Genomic DNA, 26271 nt, shown 5'->3' with positions numbered 1-26271 from the left:
GATAACTCAGGCTGTTGATGTTGCCATCCACTCTGCAGATTTCTCGCACGCCCCCATACTGAATGTAACCCCTAAATCATGATTTTTCCTTCACCAAACTTGACTGATTCTATGAGAATCTTGGGTCCATGTGGGTTCCAGTAGGTTGTATGCAGTATTTGTGGTGATTGGGATGCAGTTCAACAGATGATTCATCTGAAAAATCTACTTTCTGACACTTTCCCAAATGATCAACTTGAAGTTAAATAAATAATATTCAAGAAAATCCCAATTCTAGTGTGCAAAATGATATACATGAGAGTGTTCTTTTGGCAGATTTTCATCTGAGGAAAAAGAGATCATGTGATTGCACATATAAATCTTGTGGTTGTCTGTAAGGGCATGGTATTGGTGTATTAAGTGTATTGGTGCATTTCAAACTGAACAAAGTTTTAAAAATCTAAGTGTATAAATGAATTGTGCATTTTTCTCAAATGTCAAATAGCTTTAGAAAAGCAGCATGTATTACCACTCTACGGAGGATTGTCTCAAGTTCTGCACACTGTGTTATATCTGGGCTAAATGCATACGATCTACTGTGGTTTACTAATGTTTATGAAGCTCCAAAGCACAACATGGCATAAGCTGTTATCTCTATACCTGCAACAATTACACTTGATTCCTGCTGGCTTCTAGTTGGCAGCTTTTCTCATTTGTCATTTTCCATTGATTCATATTTTAAACTTATTTTTAAGATCTTTTTCTTACCAATAGATAATACCATTATTACGGTCAGATGTTAAGCTTTGATCTTCAGCGTATAGCCTACTTCTCTGATTTTATCTCAAGGTAAAGTTTTGTTGTGAACTACAGATATATGACGCATGTATTAATGCCACATATACATTTTTGTGTCAATATTAATACACGACTGATGTTATTCAACAGTGTCAAGTACGGGCTTGTATTAGGGCCGCCTTTGTCTTTTTTCTTTGTACCTAACTTACAAAGTGCTTTGCACACTGTAAATCAGGTTCTTGTTTTGCTGACCTACATTTGAATGAGCGCGTGTGTGTTTGACTGCAAGTATGTATGTCAGTTTTGAGTAGGTGTGTGTCTGTGTGGCCCCTCCTCAGGAACACAAATCTGCTCGCAGTGGAAAACAGCCTCGCTCGGGACTCGGAAGTGACGCTGCTCTAGAATCCCCCCGTACTTCCGATCTTCAGCTCTGCTGCGACTCATCTAAGCGAACGGATCGGATCTCTGTCCAAATATCTGTGTTCAGCTTGCGTCGAGTGGCGGCCCGAAGCGGTCCGGCAGGTGAGTACCGTCGGGTGGGACGGGGGGGCTCTACGCGTTCATAGCTGCGGCTTAATCGAGCGGCCTTGTTTACATACGAATCCCCGAGCTGGAGTGCGCGCAGGCGGATGATTGCGACTAAAGCCCTTAAAGCGACATTAAACATCCCGTGTGTTTACTTCACCAAGTTTAACTATTCAACATGCAATTTAACCTGCGGGATGTGTGCACTGAAATTCTAACTCTGTGAAACGATAAATAGGGAGAAAGGATGACTTTGCACATCGATCGCGCTGCTGTATATTTATGCGCTGATCTGGAGGAGCAACAGCTGGTGCGGCCCGAGTCATATGGAGTAAACAAAGCACAGGCTGTACTTTGAGGACCGTGAGTTCGCAGTCTTTGCTCAGCCACTACGCACTTAAACCGTGATCCAGCTGAGCTTGATATTATGCATGCCACCCCGAGTCGCGAGCTATTTATAGCCTCGGGTGGAATGTGAGGGACCTGACGGTGCACGAGCGGGTGATACCGGGCCAGGTCGTCTCATGACTGTGGGGTTCGGATGGCACCAGAGCTGTTGAATTAAAAGTGCGAGTTCGGTTCAAATTGGTGGCTGTCATCATATCAGAGATCTGATCCCTGAGATCATCAGTCACGCGGCTTCCCTCTGCTCCCGCTGTCCGGTCGGACTGTCTGTCAGTACACCGTGTAATCCGGTAAAACGAAGCGCTAAGCCGCTCTGCATGTGAGGTTATGATTGTCTTACGCTCAAAGGGATGCTTGACCGCTGGTAATACCGGGACAAACATACAAGCGCAACCTTCAGAGAGTTTCCCAAGGTGTGTTGATCTGTAAATAATGAAGCAGCTCCTTGACCAGTGGTGTGTGTCCTTGAATTTTAGTACAGCAGCAAGGCCACTTTGGCCATGAATATTGGGTTCTTAAAAATCACCAATCCAGAGTTTGTACACAACTATTCTCTTAAATCATTTTTTTCACATTGGACATTATTTTGGACATCCTTGTAAAAAGACTGGTCTATTTTGAGGAGGACGTTAGGCTGCTTGTTTATTTTAATGCTCTTAGTCTGTGTTATTTGAATATACTTATGAAAAATTGTTTTATGCGAACTCCCTGGTGAAAAAACTACATTACCCATAATTCTCCCTGAGAAATCGACCAATCAGTGATGTGCAACATGTATGACAACATTAGATTGTTGTTCTTTCTTTGATTTAACCAAACCTTTTGTTAAATATACAAGATTTTTTTTTGTTATTTTTTGTGTGCGTGTCAGTTTTTATATTGTTGTAGCTTATTGATTTGATTCATGGCTTATAGTTCTTTAGCACAGACCAAAATGGCCATCGCAAAAATCGTTTTTTGTTTTTTTTTATATTGCTATTACAACAGATAGAAGTATAGTGCAAACAATACAAATATTAGTTTTTCCAACAAGAGAAATTTGACAATTTTAAAGAAATATAATAATGATAAAGAAAGAGACCATAAGAAAAGAAAAAGAAGAAACGATAAACAATAAATGAGAGGGCACATGAAAAAACAATACAAATTAATGCAGAATATTAAATAAAGCACATGTTTTAACTGCTTGTTATAAGACTGCAATGTACAGTTCCAATTCTCGTTTAAAAATACAAAATTTGGTTTACATGGAGTATTTATATTTATGTATAAAACATTTCCAGTAAATAATATGAGGTTCATACAAGAAACTTGAATTAAGGGATTGTTTTTCTTTAGTGTAAAACCCCAAAATAACATGTCTATAGTGTGAAGAAAAATCACCACAAACCTTTACAATTAGAGAATTCATATCAGACCAGAAAGATTTAACAAAGGGACATTCCCAAAACAAGTGAGCAACAGACTCACAAGAAATCTCACAGAAAGAGCAAGAGACATCAATGTCATTTTTGAGTTTCTTAAAAAATAAAAACTTCTGAGTTCAGGGCAGGAAAAAGTGGGTGTGCACCATTGCGTTTCGTTAAGCAACTCTGTGGAATACTAAATTCTGATGGCGACAGATATTTTTTGTTTAAAATGTATTGGTAAGCAAGATATTATACCAGTTATACTAATTGATTTTGTCCTCCTCTTTATTTAGTTGGAAAATAATAATCATATATTTATTACATCATTAATATGTAGTATTGTTGGGCATTCTGTCATCTCTTTCTTCACAAAATTTTATCATTTCAACCTAAATTTTTCATGCCCATGAATTTATTTATTATGTTGCTTTGAAGTAAATGTAGTCAGCCAGTCCTTTTTTCCAAAATACAACTCTTCAGGATGATGTCAGACTATCTGATTAGAAAGAATAAAATCTTAAGTGTTCCATTATGCTCTTTTTCAGATGTTATGCACTACTACATGAAAGAATAAGACTGTGTTTGAATGTAAAATATCTGTAAAGCTTCAAAGATCAAAGTGCACAACAAACAGAGTTACTGTCTCTGAAAAGAAACTCGCTTCTGAGATAAGTCGTCAATAATGTCAAGGATAAGAGCTTTGAATGAACCTCTTCAGCCATTATAAAGGAAAAAAGTGACTCTGCAATGTATATTATACAAAAATTTATATATTTTTAGATTTTGGATGAATGTGGTTAAAAGTGAGTTAGCAATCTTTTAAAATGGCAGTTAATGTTCTCTTTGAAATAATTGCAAAATAGAAAATCGAAGAATCGGCTTGTTACAACATACATTTTCTGTTCAAAACCTATTTTAAGCAACGAAGCTTAATTCTTTTTGGCTAAAGTTCATAATTTGATCCATCGTCTGACTGTGCATAATGTGTTTAACTTCTCTCTTTCAGTATTTTTTTTCTCTGTCTGAGCTCATCCCTCGCTCCAGTTCCTCATGAGTGACGGGGAGTGTGATTTCTTCTGCTTTTTTCGGTGCTGCTAAAAGCTAAAGGGCCCCCTGGGATTGGTGGTCCAGTCGGGGGTGGAGAGAAGCGGCTCAGAAGCTGCCGATTGGAGGAGAGCAGCGTGTCAGTCAGGGAAAAAGGTCTGGCCCAGAGGACTATGTCTGTGGATATGAGTAGCCAAGCCTCAGACAGCAACGAGGAATTCGAAGATGACGATGAAGACATCGGTGAGGGCGACATCCCTCATTATTATGACAACCTTGAAGAGGACGTGGCAGTTGAAGAGCCGTTCGACCCCGAAAAGTACCAGTTCAACTGCTTGACGTACAGGGAGAGTCAGAGGGTACTGACTGAACAGGTCAACAATGTAGCCAGTGCCCTGAAGGTGAGAGAGGATGTTTAGCTGGATAATTATGCGTCTTTTTAAACTATAAAATGTTAGGGTCGTTCATTGAGTTTAGGCGGTCATAGCTAAGCTGTTTTCTTTTCCCTTCAGGTGTCACCAGCTGTTGCCAAACTGGTGCTTGTACATTTTCACTGGCAAGTGTCGCAAATACTCGAAAGGTAATTTATAACAAGGCACACACACACACACTTTTAATTGGTTGTTTATATAATTGGCCAGATAGAGACCGTGGTGGGATGTGCTGTTCAAAAAAATGCCTTCAACTGATTTTCTAATCCTTTATAATTGATATTTTAAGAAAGATTGTCTTCAGAAACATTTTTTGTTGTGCTGGTTGAACGTCTCTTCACAGTCCAATAGTAATGATTAAAGTAAATGATCTAAATTTATTTATATGTATTTTTATATTCGGGGTAAGGCATGAAACTAAAAAATGTTCATCCAATTAAATAGTGTCGGGCCGACATCTCCCATAATTCTGATAAGAAATTTTCAGAATTCAGATAACTGTCTGTCAGCAAATGCAGATTTGAGCTTCTGCGCATCTGTGTTCAAGCATATCCGCCATTAGTGCTTGCACGCCTCCATGCGCGCCGTGCGTTTACGAGCACACAAGACAGTCACAGTGGCGGTTAAATCAAATGCTGAATCAATATTTTAGTTATTTTTGCACACTGGAGGAACGATGACACCATGGCTGAAGTATTTCTGTTATACAGGTAATGTTCTGGTTATTATTTCAGTCCCCCAAGGCTGATGTAGATTGTGTTGTTTTACAAATGGGTTATATGCACAGAAGTGTTGTTCAGTCATTGAAATCGTCTGTCGAAAGATTGATTTTTCAGTTTCATAAGGGACCTTTTACAGCATCAATCATGTAGATTTTTATTTAGTTTAACAACAAAACGTCAGTAAATAGCGTTATTCCACCTAGCCTGCTTTACTGAGGTGAAGTTGCTTTTATATTCACGTTGGTTCATTTTTGAACAATGACAGCCTCCCTAATATACTGTTTACCATGCTACTCTGAATATTCGCTCTGTAATAGCATGTAAGTGTGACCTAGTAATAAGTGTAATTCTTGCACGTTGCCGGCCAAACACTAACTACATTTCTAACTGGCGAATGATATGAACTAGTGGGTTGTCTGCTGTCATGTTGCGGTGCGCGCGTTCGTGATTTCACGAGGCATTGCTTTGAAACACACTCCCTCCCCTGCCGTCCAAAGATAAAATGCTAACCGGTTAGCATTTTGACTGATCACCTACTGCACTTTTAAATTATTTGATTCAGCAAGGGTGCATTGGATTGATCAAAAGTGACAGTAAAACATTTATAATTTTGCACAAAAATATAAATGTAGCACCACAACTGTTTATTATTGGTAAGGAGCATCAAGGTTAATGATAAATCATTAGGAAAGTTCAGCATTGCCATCAAACAAAATGCCTTATGATATATTTACAGACTCAAAAGGTAAATAATTATTTTAAATTGTAATGTTTTACAAGTACTTTGTGTAGTATTTTTGATCAGTTGCGTCCTTGGTGGACATTTTTTAGAACTTTTGTAAACTTATGTAAACTGCCGATGAAAAGTTTGGAGACCATAGGTTTGTTGTCTAATAAAAGTCTTACTATTAGAGAACAAAGTTATGATCCCCAAGCTTTTCAACGGCAGTTTACGTAAGTTTACAAATTCGTCAAAAGACATAACCTCATATAAACACTACAATTTAGGCTTGCCACGATACTGGAATTCAATACCAATCGGTACTGAAATTTTAAAAACATTTCCTGTGAACATTTAAGTGCTGTTAAACATGTTTTTAAACAGCAATGATTTGCGATTGAGTTCACATGCTCAACAGAAATGACTCCGATTGGCCAGGAAGGTCATCAGTTCACCATACCCACCCCCGTTTACTGAGTGTAACCACAGATATAGGGACACTGGAGCGTTTCAAAGTCTCGTCGATCAACTGGTTTGTCTATAAAGCCTAGTTCACATTACATGACTTTAAACATCGGCAGATCGCTGTGCCATTCATACTACATGACTTGATTTTGTGTCTTTAAATCGCTGTCGTGTTCACATTACGCGACACTATATAAATGATCCACTAGAGGGGGGGGTCACACACACTACATGATCTGACAAAACTCGTTCCCCAACAGATCAGTCAAGCAACCAAACCACAGCCAATGAAATGTTGAGGGAGGAGCTGTCGGAAAAAGCTGAACACTTGTGTGCTGATGACAGCACTGACAGCATTTCAAACTTCTCTGAAGGTTTTTAAGGGAGCATTTAAAAACATCGTCAATCAGCTGATGTCTTTCAAAACAACATATTCTGTGCCGCCAAATAGCTCCCGTTTATGAAGGTGACAATGACAGCAGGTGTTCTACTAGCGTAACTAGTTATAGGCTGTATTACCAAAAAGATAATGTTTTTAGTGTAAAGCGAGGGCATCAATGCCCATTTTGGCCAATCACAGACATTTCTGTTGAGCTCCTGAATGCAACGGCCATTCAGCTCATTCTGATATGCTCTCTTATTGGCTGCAGCTAGTCACTACATGTGACCACATGTATGGTCGAGTTGGTCAACTGGTTTGGAATATTCAGCATGCTAGATATTGGATTTTCGTCTGCGAGGTGTCGGCGACATGTCAGCAAGCCTTTTTGATGCATCGTTCAGTAGTTCACACAAAGACTGACGAGCGCCGAGCACCCCCAGATTTTTCCCTGATCTGTCAGCGAGCTCGTTAACTTTCGGACTTAAAATCCTGTATTGTGAATTAGGCTTAAGCTGACATACGAGTGATTTGCTGATGAATTGCGGCCTTAAAATGCTCCAGTGTCCCTTTATCTGTGGTTACACGCAGTAAACAGCGGTGAGTTTGGTGAACTGATGACCTTCACGGCCAATCACAGTCATTTTTGTTGTGCACGTAAACACAATGGCAAATCAGGACTGTTTAAGAATATTGAAATGTTCGCGGGAAATGGACGTTTTTAAAATTTCAGTACCAATTTGTATCAAATTCCAGTATCTGTGACAACCCTACCACAGTTGTGTACATTTAACCCTAAAAATTGTCTTAATTTGTTAATATTATTTTCTTGTGTTTGAAGGTATAAGTCCAATTCTTCTCAGTTGCTCTGTGATGCCTATGCTCAGCCCACAACCACCTGCAGATCTCTAACTGTAAGTTTCTGTCATTTCTCGAGACTTGACTTGAGAACTGTTTTTTTTTATTATTTATTTATTTATTTTTATTTATTTATTTTACCATAACTTTTGAAAAAGAAATTTGGGTTTAAAATTCTTTTTTTTTTCCCTTTTTCTTTTTTTGAAAACCCTTCAACTTGAATTCCAGAACTGTTACTTCTAAAGTGCAACGTTGAGGCTACAAAAAAGTGAACATAGTGATATCCGGCTATTTGATAAATTGCAGATGGACTTGATCATGTGCAGGGTACAAATAAAGGGATTTATTTAGTGATGTTGATCAGCTGACTGTACTACCTTCTGTTTCTTACACCACTCCTTGCCAAGTATCAGTCATGGACATGAAATATCGATTCAAGTTGAAATAATTTTGTTATGTGCGAGACATTCGCTGTTTCCCAATTCACTTCTACTGTGGCTTAAAAGCCTTAGTACACTTCATGCTAATTCGAAGAACAAAGTGGAGTAAGACATCATTTCCAACAAAATCAGATCAGGTCAAAATGATGTTCATTTGGAGTTTGTCACAGGAGTTAGACACAGCTTGCTAAAGGATTCGGCTGGCTCTGAGGCTTTGTTTTCTTTTACATGAAAATCTTCTGTGGCTTATTCAGTTGAGTCAATTGAGGTCAGACATCTAACGAGCAAAAATCTAAACGCTGCCAAATAAAAACACTACATTGAAGTTGAAATTGGAAGATAAATGTTATTGAAAGCAAGACTAAAAATAGTTTTTGTACCATAAAACTGCAAAAAAAGGTGCTATATAAACAGTAGGTGTGGCAATCACAGGTTAACTCATACGATATTAACACGATATTTTGCCCCTGATATTGATATATCACGATATCAGCGATTATGCGGTATATCGATATATCACAAGACATGCATCCACGATATATCACTATATTTGTAAATGAATGAGATAAAAATGCATCAAAGTTATCATGTTTCATTTATTAACTACACATGTTTTATAGAATTGCAATAATGTAAACAAGTTTAAACCGCTGACCACCCATAATAAACAGACATAAGGCCCTAATATATTTCAAATAAAGTTGAAAAAGCAAACTGAAATTATATATGATCAAAATGAATCCGAAACCATGTTTAAGCATAATTTTTGGGGGCAGTTCCTTGTTTTTTGCTCCTGAAAGTCTTTGAGCTTCGATTGGTCTGGTGATTACGCAATCGATGGTGTTTTGGAACTCTTTGCCTTGCCTTCTTTGACCTGCAGTTTTTTTTCCGTCTGATATTCGTTCTGTCCATATGGAAATTTCCATCAGAAATAGTAGGGAACCTTTGTGACACTCAATTCAATATACTGTGGTTTGCAACACCATTGCAAATGCTAATTTTAATACTTTAGTAAGGATTTGACAATATGGAAATCTGGTCAATACAGATAACTAGGCATGGGCCAGTATAAGATTCTGATGGTATGATAACCTTGAATTAAAATATCACAGTTTCACTGTATTGTGATTACTGCTCTATAATATATTCTTTTTAATGTGTGAGTAAAAACAAAAACCGTTTTCCCCCTTTGAAAACAATATATTTTATTTTGACAAACATGTATAATATTTTGGAACAGTAAACATGTCGGGCTAAATAATTCAAATCAAACATTGACTTCTGCTGTCTTCATTAGTTTCAAAAACACAGATTTCTTTACAATTTAAAACAGCATCTTCGGATATCTTTTCTGCTGGAGATACTGTTGTCCAAAAAAACAAAAAAACTATCAATAAAAAATGTTACACATACCTTAAGAATGGTATCGCGGAAAATGTTGGCAGTTTTAAAACCAAACCTTGGTATACCTTGAAATGGTTATCTATTGCATACAGATAACTGATATAAAAGCAGATAAACACAAATCTTATTATGAACTTTTCCAAAAAAGCCATTTAAAAATGCAAACAAAAATATTTTTAAATCGTAACTTCATAAAACAAGGACACTGCAAAGAAACATCAGGATCTTTCTTTCTTTTTTCATCCTGTCTTCTGTCAATTTTTAGGGTATTTAAAAGTATCGAGTTCAGTACTAATCAGTAAAAAAACATCCATTTACTGCTAACATTTGAGCGCCCCAATATCCATATATCTGTGCTTGCACTTAAGAAATAATGGTGAACCGATGACTTCAACGGCCAGTCACAATCATTTCCTTGTTGAGCATGTGATAGGGCTGGGCGATTAATCGAAAAGTAATAGAAATTCAGAACCTATAATCAATCTAATTTTTTTCAATTACTTTCCCTACCTTGTGTGAAGTCACGTGACCTCGATCTGTTAGGTTAATTTATACTTATTATATTATGATTTATACTTATATTATTGTGATATTATAATTCTGCCAAGCACACGCGCACAGTCCGGCGCAGCCTTCGCATGCCCGCTCACCTCTCAAAAAATTTAACTTCACGTCACAATGATGCATAGTGCAAGCTTTGTGATTGGTCGGTTTGGTAGTGGTGACGTAGGTGGGTGGTGTGGAGAGCCGCGTTTTAGGTAATATGTATTTTAATTTCAGTTATTCAGCGTTGATGTTCAATAAAGTACCATTATTAACAGATAGTGTGTGTTTATTTCAATTATTTTCAGTCATCAGCCCCTGAAAATGATTAATTATGAATTATTTTAAAATCAAGTACTGCACCCTTCATTCAGAAATCTCTCGAGTATAATATGTGAGCACATTTACTGTACAAAACTTGTCAGTGAACTATGAGGGCTAAAAATAAAATAAATAAATAAAAGAATCATTCATTAATCATAATCGAGTTATTGTTCAATTCGCCCAGCCCTAGCATGTGAATATGTGAATGGCCAATCAGCGCTCAAATGTTAGTGGAAAAGGAAGTTTTAAATATTTCAGTACCGAATTCGATATTTTGGACAACCTTCCTTCTTTCCTTCTAGCATAATCCTTTTAGAAATAATTTAGAAATCATTTATTTGTAAATTATATCATTATAATTGTTTTCTTATTAAGTAGAACCACCTCTGCATATTAGACGCTGGAATCGTCTCTCATTGAAAATAAAGACAAATCAACACAACCCAGCTTTTAAACCAATCTTTTAATCTCAACATCTAGATTTATTTGAGGCAAGACCCAGCTATATTCCACCATTCGGTGTACGGATCACAACACGCATAAAAAAACCTAAATCTAAATCTTGGTCCCAATATGAAGGTTGAATAAGTTGCACGTAAATCTGGATCTGAGCAAGCATAAGAAGACTGAGACTGTTCCACATACATATCAACAAGAAGTTGCTGACATAAGAAATTTGTATCCTACTCACAAACCTATATCTGTGTGATGGATCAAATAAGAACAGTCATGTTTCTGCAGCAGTAGTAATTGGTCGATTACACTATGCCATCTGTATACCAGATCAAAGCTCAGTTTTTACAGCTGAAGCAAAGACTTTATTTTTGGCTCTGGAACACATTGAAAAAGCTGAAGAACACAATTTTATTATTTTTTTCTGACTCAAAGTCTTGTCTACAAACATTGAATTCTTTTCAACTGGAGCGTCCCTTTATTATTGACATTTGTATAAAATGAATGAACTACAGAGAAAAATGTATCATTTAGTTTCCTGCTGGATCCCAGGACATGTTGGACAGCCAACAAAGCTGACAAAACAGCCCTAACAGGAAAGATAAGGGTGCAAAATCCCACCTTAAGATTCAAAGCCAGTAATAAAAGGCTACATTCTTAACAAATGGCAAGCAGAATGGCATCAGTGCTCAGAAAATAAACTTTTTGAAACCCAGCCTGAAATAAAAACAAAATTCTTTTTTTTTTTTTTTTTTTACTCAAGACCATAATGAGATTGTTTACAGAAGATCTTTAAATCTTATCAGACACACGAGACTCACACATGAACATTTACTCAAAGCAGAAGAACCCCCAAAATGTCAATATTGCAACAGAAACCAAACTGTTTAACATATTCTTGAGGAAACATGGAAACAAAAAATACATACAATACAAGTGTCAAAGGTCACCGAATACAATCTTATTTACATTATTTATGGTTGATAAAATGTTGCTATATAAAATTTTGTTAAGGGTTGCGGATCAAAGATTGACAGGCTCCAGATACAGTTGAAGTCAGAATTGTTAGCCCCCCTGTTTATTTTTTCACCCAATTTCTGTTTAATGGAGAGAAGATTTTCTAACACATTTTTAAACATAACAGTTTTAATAACTCATTTCCAATAACTGATTTATCTTTGCCATGATGACAGTAAATAATATTTGACTAGATATTTTTCAAGACGCTTCTATACATTATTATTAGGGTAACTAGGCAAGTTGTTGTCTAACATTGGTTTGTTCTGTAGACTATCGAAAAAATATAGCCTAAAGGGGCTAATCATTTTGACCTTAAAATGGTTTAAAAAAAAACGTAAAACTGCTTTTAATCTAGCTGAAATAAAACAAAAACTTTCTCCAGAAGAAAAAATATTATCAGACATACTGTGAAAATTTCCTTGCTCTGTTAAACATCATTTGGGAATATTAAAAAAAAAAAAAAAAAAAAAAAAGAAGAAGAAAAAAAATCAATAGGGGGCTAATAGTTCTGACTGTATCTATAAATAAAAGCACCACAATAAAATTAAAACAATACATTTCTTCTCAACCATTTAACCCAGTATGCAGAAATTTTATAGGCTTGTTGTCTCAAGGAAAGTGTCAGTACTTCCATATCATACACCTCTTTTACAACATCATGCCATTCACCTACAAGTGGAGGATCTTCCTTGAGCCATTTCTTTGTAATGGCCTTTTTGCTAGTTGTTAGTAGGGAATGCCCTATTTTAATGTTATCAGACAGCAATTTTTATCTGGAGAAAATTTAAATGAAATATTTTTAAATGTGAATCCTTCTTAAATTGTTTATTCAAATGAGATTTTTATCAAAAGTAAACCTTAAAAACAGTTTTAGATTTTTCTTATTTATTATTATTATTTATGTATTTTTATCTTGTGTATTTATTGTTGCTGATGACTTTTAATTGTTAGAATATTTTTATAGTTATAGAAGTGTTATTAATAAAATGTGGTAAACTTTATTTATTTATTTATTTTTAATTATTATTATTTATTTTTTTTAGCCATGACTTAGCCATAGAAGCTGATATGGGAATAAACCATACACTGTAAAAGATATGGACGTAGTATCCGTGACGTCACCCATTGGTTTCTAAAGAGCATAAAAGAAACAACAAGTCGGCGTGGCCAACTGTTGCCATTTTGTTTGCGCGTCATCACACTGACTGGGGTGACCAAATAAGGGCAAAGAGGCGGAGCTACAGACAACTGCAAGCATTTTGCTTAGACAGGCATTTCTTTGTGAGAAACGCTTAATACTTCATTACCTGCGACTTGTTTGTGTTCTGACCACATGTGCTTGGCTGTACACTATATCAATAAAGTGTTTAGACTATTAAAAACACTGTTGTAACGCATTGAGCCACTAAACATTGTTTTTATGATGTTTTTCTACAGGAGGAAAACGCGATTTACTTACAAATATTTCAAATAGAGTCTGTGTTAGTAAATGCAAGGCTAGTGATGAAATCCAGGCATAACACTGTATGACAACATTTCAGATGAAACCTTTATGGCCTACAGCCAGTCAATCTTCCAGATTCTGGAGTGCATTACAGGTCTAAAGAAAATTATATATGATAAATGATCTTAAATAAAACAAATACATTTATAGAGGTGGTATATAAGTATATAATTTCACTCACCTGGGAAATGGAGGCCACATGAATAGTTTGAATATCTGATAATTGTAGGAAATAATTCCAAAAAGCAACTCACTGTGTAAAGCCACATAAAACAAAACAAAAATACGATGTAAATGCCGAGTTCAGTGGCTAATCATCCGGGATCAGCTGAGATGAAGTGACGGCGACCAGCGAGATCTAGTCTAAAAAAACATTACTAATGCTTTGCTTCTTAGACTTTACACACCTGAAACTTGTCTATAGCACTTGTTCACTGCTGCTCTTACAGTTGTGTAAATTGCTTCCTTGTCCTTATTTGTAAGTCGCTTTGGATAAAAGCGTCTGCTAAATGACTAAATGTAAATGTAGTTGTCACTCAAGGGGCCACACCCTTAATTATGCAGAGTTATTATAGCTTAATATAAACGAAACGAATGAGTTATAAAAAAAATTCACCCCCTCACAGTTGTCATGAAGGGTAATAATAGCTGTATGAACCAAAATCGTTCTTTGTACCAGGCTGTAAACACTTTTTTTCTGCTGTAAAATTGGCCATTTTAACAGTGGGTTCAATAGAAATGTGCTCCATTATGGAGTCAGGACTAGCAGAATTTCGATGAATTGCAGTTTCAGTTACTTCCATATTAACTTCACGAGAGAGAGTGGGAGGTTGCCGCTTGCAATAAACTCAAAATTCTCTTTCTCTCTCTTATCAAGTAAATTATAACATTTTAAAGTAACCATTTATCTGCTGATGTGGGTTTACAATAATAAGCAATCTTGACTGTTTCTTAGAAGCATTTCGCTCTGTTGACTCATATCTGTGTGTGTTTTTTAAGGCTGGGACATCGCTGCAGTGTGGCGTGTGTCTGCAGCAGGTCCGGAGAGACGCTCTCCTCTCTCTACCCTGTCAGCACTCCTTCTGCAAGGGATGCTGGGAGCAGCACTGCACTGTACTTGTCAAAGATGGCGTGGGAGTAGGTGAGTGTACACATAAAGCCTGGCTGCAGAACGCTATGTGTTGCTGATTAGAGAGAGCTTGATATCTGATCCTCTGTGGATTGCGTTTGTCTATAGAGATCTCCTGCATGGCGCAGGACTGCTCTCTCCGCATGCCGGATGATTTTGTTCTTCCTCTGCTGCCCAGCGAGGAACTGAAAGACAAATACAGACGCTACCTCTTCAGGGACTACGTGGAGGTGGGTGTTTGTGTGTTTTTAGGGATGCACAATGTGTCTGTTGCATGCACTGAAAAAAAACAACTAATAGGATGTTTTTTATAAATAAAAAAAGAACTGGCAGCAGTGACTATTAATTTATTTTAACTGGGAAACGTTACACAGGAAATTAGAGTGTCAGTTTTTCACTATAAATTATAAGATGATGCTCTTTTTGCTTATTAAACAGTGCATGTTAAAGTATTTTATTATTTATTTAGGTGGTAGTTTTAGTATGGTATTATTTATTTAGTGGGTAGTTTTAGTATGGTATTATTATTTATTCAGTGTGTAGTTTTAATATGGTATTTATTTATTTAGTGGGTAGTTTTAATATGGTATTTATTTATTTAGTGGGTAGTTTTAGTATGGTATTATTTAGTGGGTAGTTTTAGTATGGTATTATTTAGTGGGTAGTTTTAGTATGGTATTATTTATTTAGTGGGTAGTTTTAGTATGGTATTATTTAGTGGGTAGTTTTAGTATGGTATTATTATTTATTCAGTGTGTAGTTTTAATATGGTATTTATTTATTTAGTGGGTAGTTTTAGTATGGTATTATTATTTATTCAGTGTGTAGTTTTAATATGGTATTTATTTATTTAGTGGGTAGTTTTAGTATGGTATTATTTATTTAGTGGGTAGTTTTAGTATGGTATTATTATTTATTCAGTGTGTAGTTTTAATATGGTATTTATTTATTTAGTGGGTAGTTTTAATATGGTATTTATTTATTTAGTGGGTAGTTTTAGTATGGTATTATTTAGTGGGTAGTTTTAGTATGGTATTATTTAGTGGGTAGTTTTAGTATGGTATTATTTATTTAGTGGGTAGTTTTAGTATGGTATTATTTAGTGGGTAGTTTTAGTATGGTATTATTATTTATTCAGTGTGTAGTTTTAATATGGTATTTATTTATTTAGTGGGTAGTTTTAGTATGGTATTATTTAGTGGGTAGTTTTAGTATGGTATTATTTAGTGGGTAGTTTTAGTATGGTATTATTTATTTAGTGGGTAGTTTTAGTATGGTATTATTTAGTGGGTAGTTTTAGTATGGTATTATTATTTATTCAGTGTGTAGTTTTAATATGGTATTTATTTATTTAGTGGGTAGTTTTAGTATGGTATTATTTAGTGGGTAGTTTTAGTATGGTATTATTTAGTGGGTAGTTTTAGTATGGTATTATTTATTTAGTGGGTAGTTTTAGTATGGTATTTTTAACTTTTTTTTTGGTGAAATTAAGTTTTTTTCATAGCAATTTTATTGTAATATTTGTGATATTACAGAATATTAAAGAGTCGCTATTATGTTTTAAGAAAGGTCATATTTTGGTTTTGGGGTCTCCAACAACAGGCTGATATGCCTGCAAGGTCAAAAAACACTTTCATTGTTTTATATTATGCATTTATTTTTACCTAATTATCCCAACGACTCTCATATGATTAATTCAGTGATTCATTTGTTCCCAAACCCCTCCTTAGCGCAAAGTTAATCTGCGCTGATTGGTCTGATGACCCAGAGAAATGCCCACCACGGCTTATCAACTATGTTGAGTGCAGAGTGTATGTGTGAGTCCAATGCAGGAGTGCATTAAAGCAATGCAGTTAAACATCATCATATTGCTCTGTTCTTAACCATGAACGCATTCAGTATTAAACCAAACAGTGGCAAAAGCTGAACTATTTTGAACTGTGTACTCTAAAGTTCCTCTCAAGCTCTGACAAAGTCCCATACTTTAATAGTCTTTTCTGATCCTTCCTTTAACAAACGGCCAACGAATACCCCGTTGTGAGCGTGTAGATTGCTAAAGCACTTGGGGTTAACGGGAACACAGCACAAGGCTGGGGCTATAATGGTGAGATATTTTTGGAAAAATAAACTTCAACCACTGACTCTTCACAGCCTCATCTTTGGGTAGAGAAAATAACACTAACTTTCCCTAACACTTCAGAGCACAACGTCCTTGTGACATGATTTAACCGGGATCTGCAACAGTGTTTGTCTTTTTCTTTCTACAGTGTTTGTGGGCAGGGCCAGGGGTTTAAATTTTCCCGGGTCTGTGTGCGCGACAATTGGGCGGTGCTTGAGCTGTATCGACGTCACGCCCACACGGCTAAAGATTCGTTACAGCGGCAATTCATTCGAACCACTTTGAGTAGACTCTTACAGATGAATCAATAGTTTTAAACATGGCGCACTTTCAGATTTAAACCTTAGCTGGATATTTCACTTCACTTAGAGCTGTGTTACACACTGCATGGAAGATCATTTTCAAAAAACCATGATAGGGGCTCCTTTAATGTCAAAATTAGTCTCCCCAATCTGCCACTTTTAAAGTAGTTTAGAAGTTGAATTAATTTCCATTTTGTCTGATAATTTTTCTAGGTGACTTTCCCAAATCTTGTTTTTAAAAACATAATATTCTGAAGTTGAAATATTTGGTCAGTATGTATTTCTCTATGTATTTCCTTTAGAAATGTATACATTTCATGAGCAGTGATAATTTAAACTGATCAAAAAGTGAGAGTAAAACATTTACATTGTCATATAAACTCTATTTATCAAATGGTTGTCACAAAAATCTTAAGCAGCACTGCTGTTTTTAACATTGGTAGTAATAAATAAATGTTTTTGAGCAACAAATCAACATATCAGAATGGTCATGTGGCGCTGAAGACTGGATTAATAATGCTGAAAGTCCAGCTTTACCATCACATGAATACAATTACATTTCAAAGTATAGTAAAATACAAAACAGTTATTTTAAATTGTTACAACATTTCATAGTATTTTTTATTATTACGGCATTTTGAAAGAAATCATTGCCTCCTGGGTAAGATTGAAAAACATTTGAAAAATAGTTTTTATTAAACTGTAACATTATGATGCCTTAATTTATGTCAAATATTTAATTTTTGTTTATTTTTTTGTTAATTTTTAATTATTGGACTGTATTTACTCATTTAAATGAAATAGTTTTTGTATTACTTTAACAATATTACTTTATTTATTGTCAATAATAGCCATTAATCAGGTATAGACCATAAAAATTAGCACTATTTTCCATATTTCCCACTGATCGCTCTTCACCTGCTGATGTTTCTGCAGAGTCATTTCCAGCTGCAGTTGTGTCCTGGCGCCGACTGTCCGATAGTTATACAAGTTCAGGAACCTCGAGCTCGCCGAGTCCAGTGCAGTCGCTGCGAAGAAGTCTTCTGGTAAAACACATAATTACACTCTCACACTCTTGTCGTAATACTTGTGCATGTGTTTGGATTGAGCAAATGTCCTGTGTCTCTTCAGTTTTAAGTGCAGACAGATGTATCACGCTCCCACAGACTGTGCTACCATCCGCAAATGGCTGACGAAATGTGCAGATGACTCCGAGACGGCCAACTACATCAGTGCACACACTAAAGACGTAGGGAAATACACACAAATATATTTTAAATGTTTAGTTCACATAGAAATAAACATTTACTAATCATTTACCATCCCGTAAGTGTTTTCAAACCTTTTCAAACCCTTTCAAACCGAATCTTTTTTTTCTTCTTCTATAGGCAGTTATTTCGAAGTATGTTGGAAACTGGTAGCCATTGACATCCATAGTAGGAATAAAATTCTATGGAGGTCAATGGTTACTGGAGATAAAAAAAAAATTGCATCCCAATTCGCATATTATCCATTATCAGTAGTATTGGAATAGAATTAGTGTGTCCCAAACCATAGTATGTTGAAAAGAATACGCCAAAGGTTACCGGATGCTCTATTTCCATTAGAAATTAGTAGAATTTAGGGGTGTAATGAGACACAAGATTTTTGTGATGAACCACGAGACGGGTTCACGAGATCGAGACGAGATTTTTACAGTATTTTTAAGAAATCTTGGACATTAGTCTTTCATTCAACTGGAAAAAAAATTGCAAAACTATTTATGTGGTTTTTTTTGTACTGTTATGTAATGTATGCAACTTGTAATGTTATATAACTTCTATTTTAATTAATTCATTACAGTAAAGGACATTCAAACACTGCAAAATATTTTGCTAATAGCCTACGTGAATGGAAATTTGTCTTTTTATATAGAATTTAAATATTAGCAAGATATTTGCTAATATATGAATGGAAAATAGATTTTTATTCAACTGAAAAGAAATCCCAAACTGCAAAACAATTTAGGTGCTTTATTTTTTTTTTAAATGTAATAAATGATATTTCATTTCTATTTTTCTATTGTTTTGTATTTTAATGAATTCTATGCTGTAAAGGACATGCGAACACAATATTTAGTTCTAAACTTCACTGACTGTCTTCCCTGGTACAATTTCACATAAGGAATCAAACTCCTCTCCTCGTGTCATTTTTGGTATTTAATTTAAAAAAATTTAGCAGTTTTACTTTCATTCAGCAAGATTTCATTCATGCTCCCAACACAAATTCTGAGCTCCTGAATGCAATTATGAAGTAAGGACTGATAGGAGAGGGTTGTTTTAATGTAATTTGATTCTGCACACAGACAACATTAAACGTGTGTTCAGCGATGATGAAGGTGTGTGTCTTGAGTCTCCAGAAGTTCAGTGTGTGTGCGCGTGCGTGCATATGTGTCTCTGGTCTTTTACTGACTTTGTAGGTGCAGAGAATAGTGTCAAACATTGTATGACATTGTAAACATTGTCTACAATGTAAGTAGGTCTTAACCTGTCGCAAAATGTGGCTAAAAGACCTACATGCCGGTAATAGTTTTATTACGATCTTTACGCTGCACTTCAATAATGCGTCTGAAATAGAAATACTCCATATTCCATTTGTTTACGACCATTACGTCTTTAATCATATCTGAAGTGCTATTCAATTGCATGGATATAAAGCATGGTTAATGTGTGTGGCTGCCATTTGTAACCTCTGTTGGGATGCACCAGCCGCTGAACTCTGGTAAAAAAATTTTTAAAAATTAATAAAATCGGTTACGTCACACTCGCCCAAGAAACCGAGTGACACGCGCAACTCCCGAGCCCAGCCTGGGTTAGCAGGTGTGTGCAAAGCAGTTGATTTGAAGTTCAAATCAAATCCTGCCTCCAATCTTTATTGCTAAATACACCCTCACGCTCCATCATAACATCACAATTAAAGAGAGAACTTTCTACTCGACGAGAAATCCCGTCACGATTTAATCTCTCAAGATCTCATCATACGAGACCTTGTCACATCACTAGTAGAATTCATAGACAGGTAGATTGTGGAAAGTCGATTCGTAGAGAGTGTAGATCAGTCCGTACTCTAACCACTAATATCCCAAAAAAAAGTACATACTTTTCAAATGCAGTATTAGTAAGTGATTTGAGACTTGGCAAATTAAATTTGAAACAAGTGGAGAATGAGCACCAATGAATGAAGAATTTTTCTTTTGGTTTCACAGTTTGGTTCTTTTGGTTTCAGCCCAAAAAAAGCTAGTGGCTTGCTTAGTGTTTATACTGTCGTTATTAAAAATTGGAACCACCCAATTTTGGTTTATCTACTTTAACGTGTTTTGTTCATATTTACTTTGAACCACAATTAATTAATAAATTTTTTGTTAATTTTGAAGCAGACCCGAGAACCATTTTTTCACTGGTTTTAGTCTGGTTTGGATGGCAGGGTTCACTTTTATTCATATGAACCAGTTAAATTTAATCAACTCAAACCTGCCTAGTGTGATCACACCATGAGATGGCAACATCAAGTATATACTGAAGGTTAGTTAGAGTTAGATATTAAGGATATTAATGTGATCCTTTTGTGTTTTTATTTTTGTCCACAGTGCCCTAAGTGCAATATCTGCATTGAGAAGAATGGAGGCTGCAACCACATGGTGAGTATTATATGCTTTCTTTTCCATTACCTGCACACTTTATAGTGCACACTAGGAAGACTACAAAAAAAATCTTATTTTCATATATATTTTTTGGTAACAATGTAAAGGTGTTTTCGATTTAATGCATCAAATTTGATCAGTATTAAATTTTTAGACTAAAAATGTGTTTTACTAAAGCTGTTTTCAATCTCTTTTTGCAGCAATGCTCAAAGTGTAAACATGGTAGGTTGTTTTGCATCACTTTTATTTATTTATTTTTTTTAGAAACGATATTGAGTGATAAAGTTGTTGATGGTAATGTAGTTGTTCTGTGTGCGTGTAGATTTCTGCTGGATGTGTCTGGGCGACTGGAAGACTCACGGCAGTGAGTACTACGAGTGCAGTCGCTACAAAGAGAACCCAGACATCGTGAATCAGAGCCAGCAGGCCCAGGCCAGAGAGGCCCTCAAAAAATACTTGTTCTACTTTGAGAGGGTAAGAAATGATCAGTCAATAATAAACTATGCTCTCGCAACACGCTGTTGACAGGCATGGAGCGCACTGATAAACATTAGCTTTGTTTCACAATCTAGCAAACACTTCAGTATCCATCTTGACAGTTTGTGGGGATTTTTTTAAAAGTAGTGAGCAACATTATAGTACAATCATTACAAAAATGTCTCAGTAAAATGTGCTTATTCTAAACCTAATTTGACGTGTATGTAAAAAATAAATTGCGGCTGGAAGGGCATCCGCTGCGTAAAAAGTGCTAGATAAGTTGACGGTTCATTCTGCTGTGGCGACCCCGGATTAATAAAGGTACTAAGCCGAAAAGAAAATGAATGAATGAATGAATGAATTAATTAATTAATTAATTAATGTAAAAAAATAAAGTAGCATGCTGTTAGCTTAGCAAGATGCTAACCACAAATTCTGTTGCAGTGAATTGTTAGTCCTAGATTTTGTAAGAGCTATTCTCTCATGTATTTATAGAAGTTGCAGTTGTCCTATTCATTCACATGCATTTAAAGTTAACCCACATGAAAAATGTTGTAGTATAACTATTATAATTTGAAGAATACCTATAGTAATTTGTAGTAAATACCAATGTTTTTGAACCATATTATAATAGTCTATAAAACTGTATATATTGTTTACAGCACTTTGTTAATGAATGGTAGAGCATACTAAAACTGTAAAACTACATAAAACTGTAATAAATATTGTAATATACTGTAGTTTTTACTAAAGTAAACTGTGGTGTACTGTAGCATAATTTACCTAGTTGTAGAAAACTTAGTACAGTATAATTTGATTAGTTAGTAAGTAAGTAATGTATATCTATATAGCGTATTTATTGTGCATGCCCATACACTCAAAGCACTTCACAATTATGAGAGGGGTTCTCTCCACACCACCACCAGAATGCAGCATCCACTTGGATGATGTGACTGCAGCCACAGGACAATGGCATCAGTGCGCTCGCCACACACCAGCTATTGGTGGAGTGGAGAAACAGTGATGGAGCCAATTCAGTGAATTATATTACTGCTGTTACTACAGCAACTACCAGAAATATCACAAAAGAGTAATTCAAGTACAGTACTTTACTGTAGTATGCTTTAAAACACTAAAGTAGTATTTACTCTAAATCACTAAATATTTATTAATGTGTGAATTGTTTTAAATATTGATCTGTAAGCATTAATTCTCATGTTGCCTGTCTGTCTCCAGTGGGAGAACCACAATAAAAGCTTGCAGCTGGAGGCACAGACCTACCAGCGGATCCAAGAGAAGATTCAGGAGCGAGTCATGAATAATCTGGGCACCTGGATTGACTGGCAGTACCTGCAGAACGCTGCCAAGCTACTGGCTAAGGTACAGGCTGAATCCAGCTGTTTTACTTATTAGGGCTGCGTGATTTGGGGGGAAATCACATTACATTGTTTTTTCTGAAGAAAATTGCAATCAATACACAAAAACTAATTCCAGATTTGCTATGCTTGTATGTTGGCTACACGATTTGGTTCAACATTTTATTATAAGTGTCTATATAATTAGAAAATAAAAATACTAATAATGTTATGTAAAGAACAGTACTATCAGTATTTCACTGTTGAATTCAAATTTATTTAATAAAAAATGAGCTATTCTTTTATTTTAATTTAGCGTTCAAGTTTTTTTTAACTGTCAGTGCACATAATGTCATTATTCCTGTGCATTCATAATATTTAATCAACTTCCTTTTTCTGTTGGAACACCATCTCTTGTCTGATGACATGTTTACTAGCACAAGGGCGGGAAAACCTGTCACTCACACAGCAAGATCACAGCAATCCATTCATTCTCACTATCTAAAATCAAATTCCGCCTTATTTTTTCCTCTGAAATGACAACTTCTGTTTCATGGCAACTTTAATATCAAATAAAAGTTTATTAAACAACAGACAGCCCATAAAGCTCTTCTTTTGCTGACAACATTATTGGTGAATGTTTCATGTTGTCAAGTGGTCCAAAATGATAAAGACATAAGTTGGTGTCAAGCTGCAATTCCTATGAGTCATTCATATGTAAAAGAAGACATTAATGCTTTCGCAATTGACTATTTCCACTTCCTCATATTATGATTTTGGTTTTATTTACACCCCTGTTTAGCAGTTGTGTTTCCATAAACTCACTCGGTCTGTTTGCTCTCTCCACAGTGTCGTTATACACTGCAGTACACCTATCCTTATGCCTACTACATGGAATCTGGACCCCGCAAAAAACTGGTGAGGAAACGCCTTAAAGGGATAGTATGCCATAATCAAACACAGCTGATCCAAATAATCAGGTGTTCAAAAGAATTATATATATATATAGTATATATATATATATAGCACCCGGTTATTTATTTTTCAGCACATTTCTAAACAATAGTTTTATTTCTTTAATCTTTGCCATGATGACAGCACATAATATTTTACTAGATATTATTCAAGATACAAGAATTCAGTTTAAAGTACAATTTAAAGGGTTAACAAGGAAAGTTAGAGTAATTGGGGAAGTCATTGTATAACAGTGGTTTGTTCTGTAGGTAATCAAAAAATATTTCTTAGAGTACTAATAACTTTGACCTTAAAATGGTTTGTAAAAAATGTAAAATACTTTGACTCTAGCCGAACTAAAACAAGTAAGACTTTCTCCAGAGTAAAAAAGATATAGTAAAATACTGTGAAAATTACCTTGCTCTGTTAAATATAATTTTAGAAATATTTAAAAAAAGAAGAAAAAAACTCACAGGAGAGCTAATAATTTTGACTTCAATTGTATATATTTTGGGTAATCTATCTCTGGTAATGTTTCTCTTTGAAGGATTAAGATGTCTTGTATTTAAATCTTTGTTAATAGAAAATCTTATTGTTGTTATTTCTTGTAGTTTGAGTATCAGCAGGCGCAGCTGGAGGCAGAGATTGAGAACCTGTCATGGAAAGTGGAGAGAGCAGACAGTTATGAGAGAGGAGAGCCGAGCGCTAATGATAGAGGGGTGAGACTGAAGACATCAACAGAAACTCTAAAATATTAACAATAAAAAACACAAGTTAATTTCTTCTCTCGCTCTCTGTAGGATCTGGAGAATCAGATGCACATCGCTGAGCAGAAGAGACGGACGCTGCTGAAGGATTTCCACGACACCTGAACATCCGTCCACTGAATCCACATAGAGTTCGCTCTTCTCTCAACTGTCTTGCCCCCTTCTCTCCAAAGATCCCCCTCTTCTTCTTCTTTTTTTTTTTTTTCAAAACTCTACATTGCATCTCAGAAAGTTTTGTCCATCTCTTTGTGTCTCTCATTTATAGCATCTCTTGTCAGAACCCTTCTGTTTATTCAATTCTTCCTCAGCGTCCCCCCCATTTTTTTTTTTTTTTTGTTTTTTTTTGCTTTGTAATCTTTTCTCTGCTGCAGGGTTTGAGAATAGCACGATTGTATCCTAGCGCTCGCATACACAAACATGGCATTCTCACATCCCCAGCTGACATTATACACACACATCCACACACACGACACTCAAAACACTCCACCGAAACAGTCTAACTCTTATTTTCCTCCAGCACTGCTCCTGCCATAACTTCTGACACATTTTCTTCTCTCCCTTGCTTTCTTCTCATGTTTTGTTTTCTTGGAAATGGCTGTTGATATAGTTTAGATCATTTAAAAAAATAGAAAACTGAAAAAAAAAGATGAAAAACAAATGATGCTGTAATTTTCAACGGTTGTACATTAATACAAAAATAGAGTTACTGAGAGAAAGTTTTTAAACCAGACAGCGACTCTTGTGGTTCTTTGTGTGCACATTATACATTTGCACTACACTACAGTTCAGATCTTTAGGATTGTCATTTTATTTAGTTTTTGAAGAGAATTTTGGGTGGGGTCTTTAAACCTCCATCTATTTAATTAATACAAGTAAAAACGTAATGTTCTTATGAAATAATGTGGAATATTATTAGTTTCATATCATCATGAGCTTGTTACTTTATTATTATTTTATAATAAAGTCTTGTATATAAATGGATGTGCTGCTGCATTGTGGAATGCCTGAGGTAGCATTTTTTTCAGGATTTTTTTGTTCAATGAACAAACATAAAAAAAATTGCATGGGATGTTGGAATATTATTAATTTAAAATAAGAGTTATTTTTAGTATATGTTGTGAGTTAATCAAGGTCACATTTTAACTAATAATAATATTTAAGCTTATTTTATAACAACATATTTTACAATAAATTGTTAATATTGATAGAAATGGTTGTGCTGCTAAATACAGTTTGGTAAGCATCAAAATATGTTTTTTTTCTGGATTATTTTGATGTGCAAACATTTAAATAAAGTATAATTTACTTACAATTTATTAATCCTTGCTTAGTAAAAGCATTAATTCACTCGAAGGGGAAAAATTAATACCCCATTTCTTATTTATTGAGATAAATAATCATTATACTGTGTTACTTTTTTGACAATGTTTCCTTTGGGTATTTGCTTCAATATTTTCCAGCATTTATTTCACACACACATACACACAGATGCATTCATTACATTTATAAAAGACTAGGCTACAAAATAGTAATATTAAAAAATACTAATGGAATTAAAAATCAAGAAGTTTGTTTACAATAAACAGTGACTGCTATAGCCTTTCTTAATTCTTACCTTTATTATCTTAGCCCTTTGGGACCCTGTGAGGGAGTGATGAGGAAGATGAAGATAAAGTTTGTTATAAACAAGGTGCAATCTACACAACAAAAACCTCAAGATTGAAAAAAATATGTTACAATGTTAATGTTTGTGATTTTGCAAATGAATTTCAAGATTCTACCAGCATAATGTTCAGGAAGTACAACTGTTCCGACCTGATGTCCATTGAAATGGACAAAAATATATATACTTAAAGGGTGTTGAATTTTTAGTATTATAATTTGGTCTCATTTATAGGAGCCTCAAAAACTGAAAACATACTTTTACATTTTTAGGATCTGAAGGGGTTAAAGTAAAAATTATTTGAGTAAAAACTCTTTGCGCGCACTTGAAGGGGCATTAAGTGTCCGCGCGCGCTCCCGAGCCTGCATATACAGGTCAGTCTATGGTCAGTTCCTACGAGCC

At 35.3% G+C, this 26271-nt stretch overlaps 1 protein-coding gene across 2 annotated transcripts; it reads left to right on the top strand.

Moving 5' to 3' along the window:
* The first annotated feature begins 1104 nt into the window (after positions 1-1104).
* On the top strand, positions 1105-24934 carry arih2 (ariadne homolog 2 (Drosophila)). 2 transcript variants are annotated; one of them, XM_056463546.1, is made up of 15 exons: positions 1105-1299; positions 4218-4561; positions 4673-4740; positions 7720-7792; positions 14424-14565; positions 14662-14783; positions 17911-18020; positions 18106-18223; positions 20600-20650; positions 20854-20875; positions 20976-21127; positions 22367-22510; positions 23335-23403; positions 24051-24158; positions 24240-24934. In XM_056463546.1, the coding sequence occupies exons 2-15, from the start codon at positions 4334-4336 to the stop codon at positions 24309-24311; spliced, it is 1479 nt and encodes a 492-aa protein (XP_056319521.1). In that variant the 5' UTR covers positions 1105-1299; positions 4218-4333; the 3' UTR covers positions 24312-24934. The 2 variants fall into 2 exon arrangements, with proteins under 2 accessions (XP_056319521.1, XP_056319519.1); XM_056463544.1 differs by having other exon boundaries at positions 1142-1299; positions 4123-4561.
* Positions 24935-26271: the final 1337 nt, after the last annotated feature.

Source organism: Danio aesculapii, chromosome 8, assembly GCF_903798145.1.
Source record: "Danio aesculapii chromosome 8, fDanAes4.1, whole genome shotgun sequence".
NCBI lineage: Eukaryota > Metazoa > Chordata > Actinopteri > Cypriniformes > Danionidae > Danio > Danio aesculapii.
The sequence above is the reverse complement of the archived record's forward strand: the minus strand, read 5'-3'. Positions and strand labels throughout refer to the sequence as shown.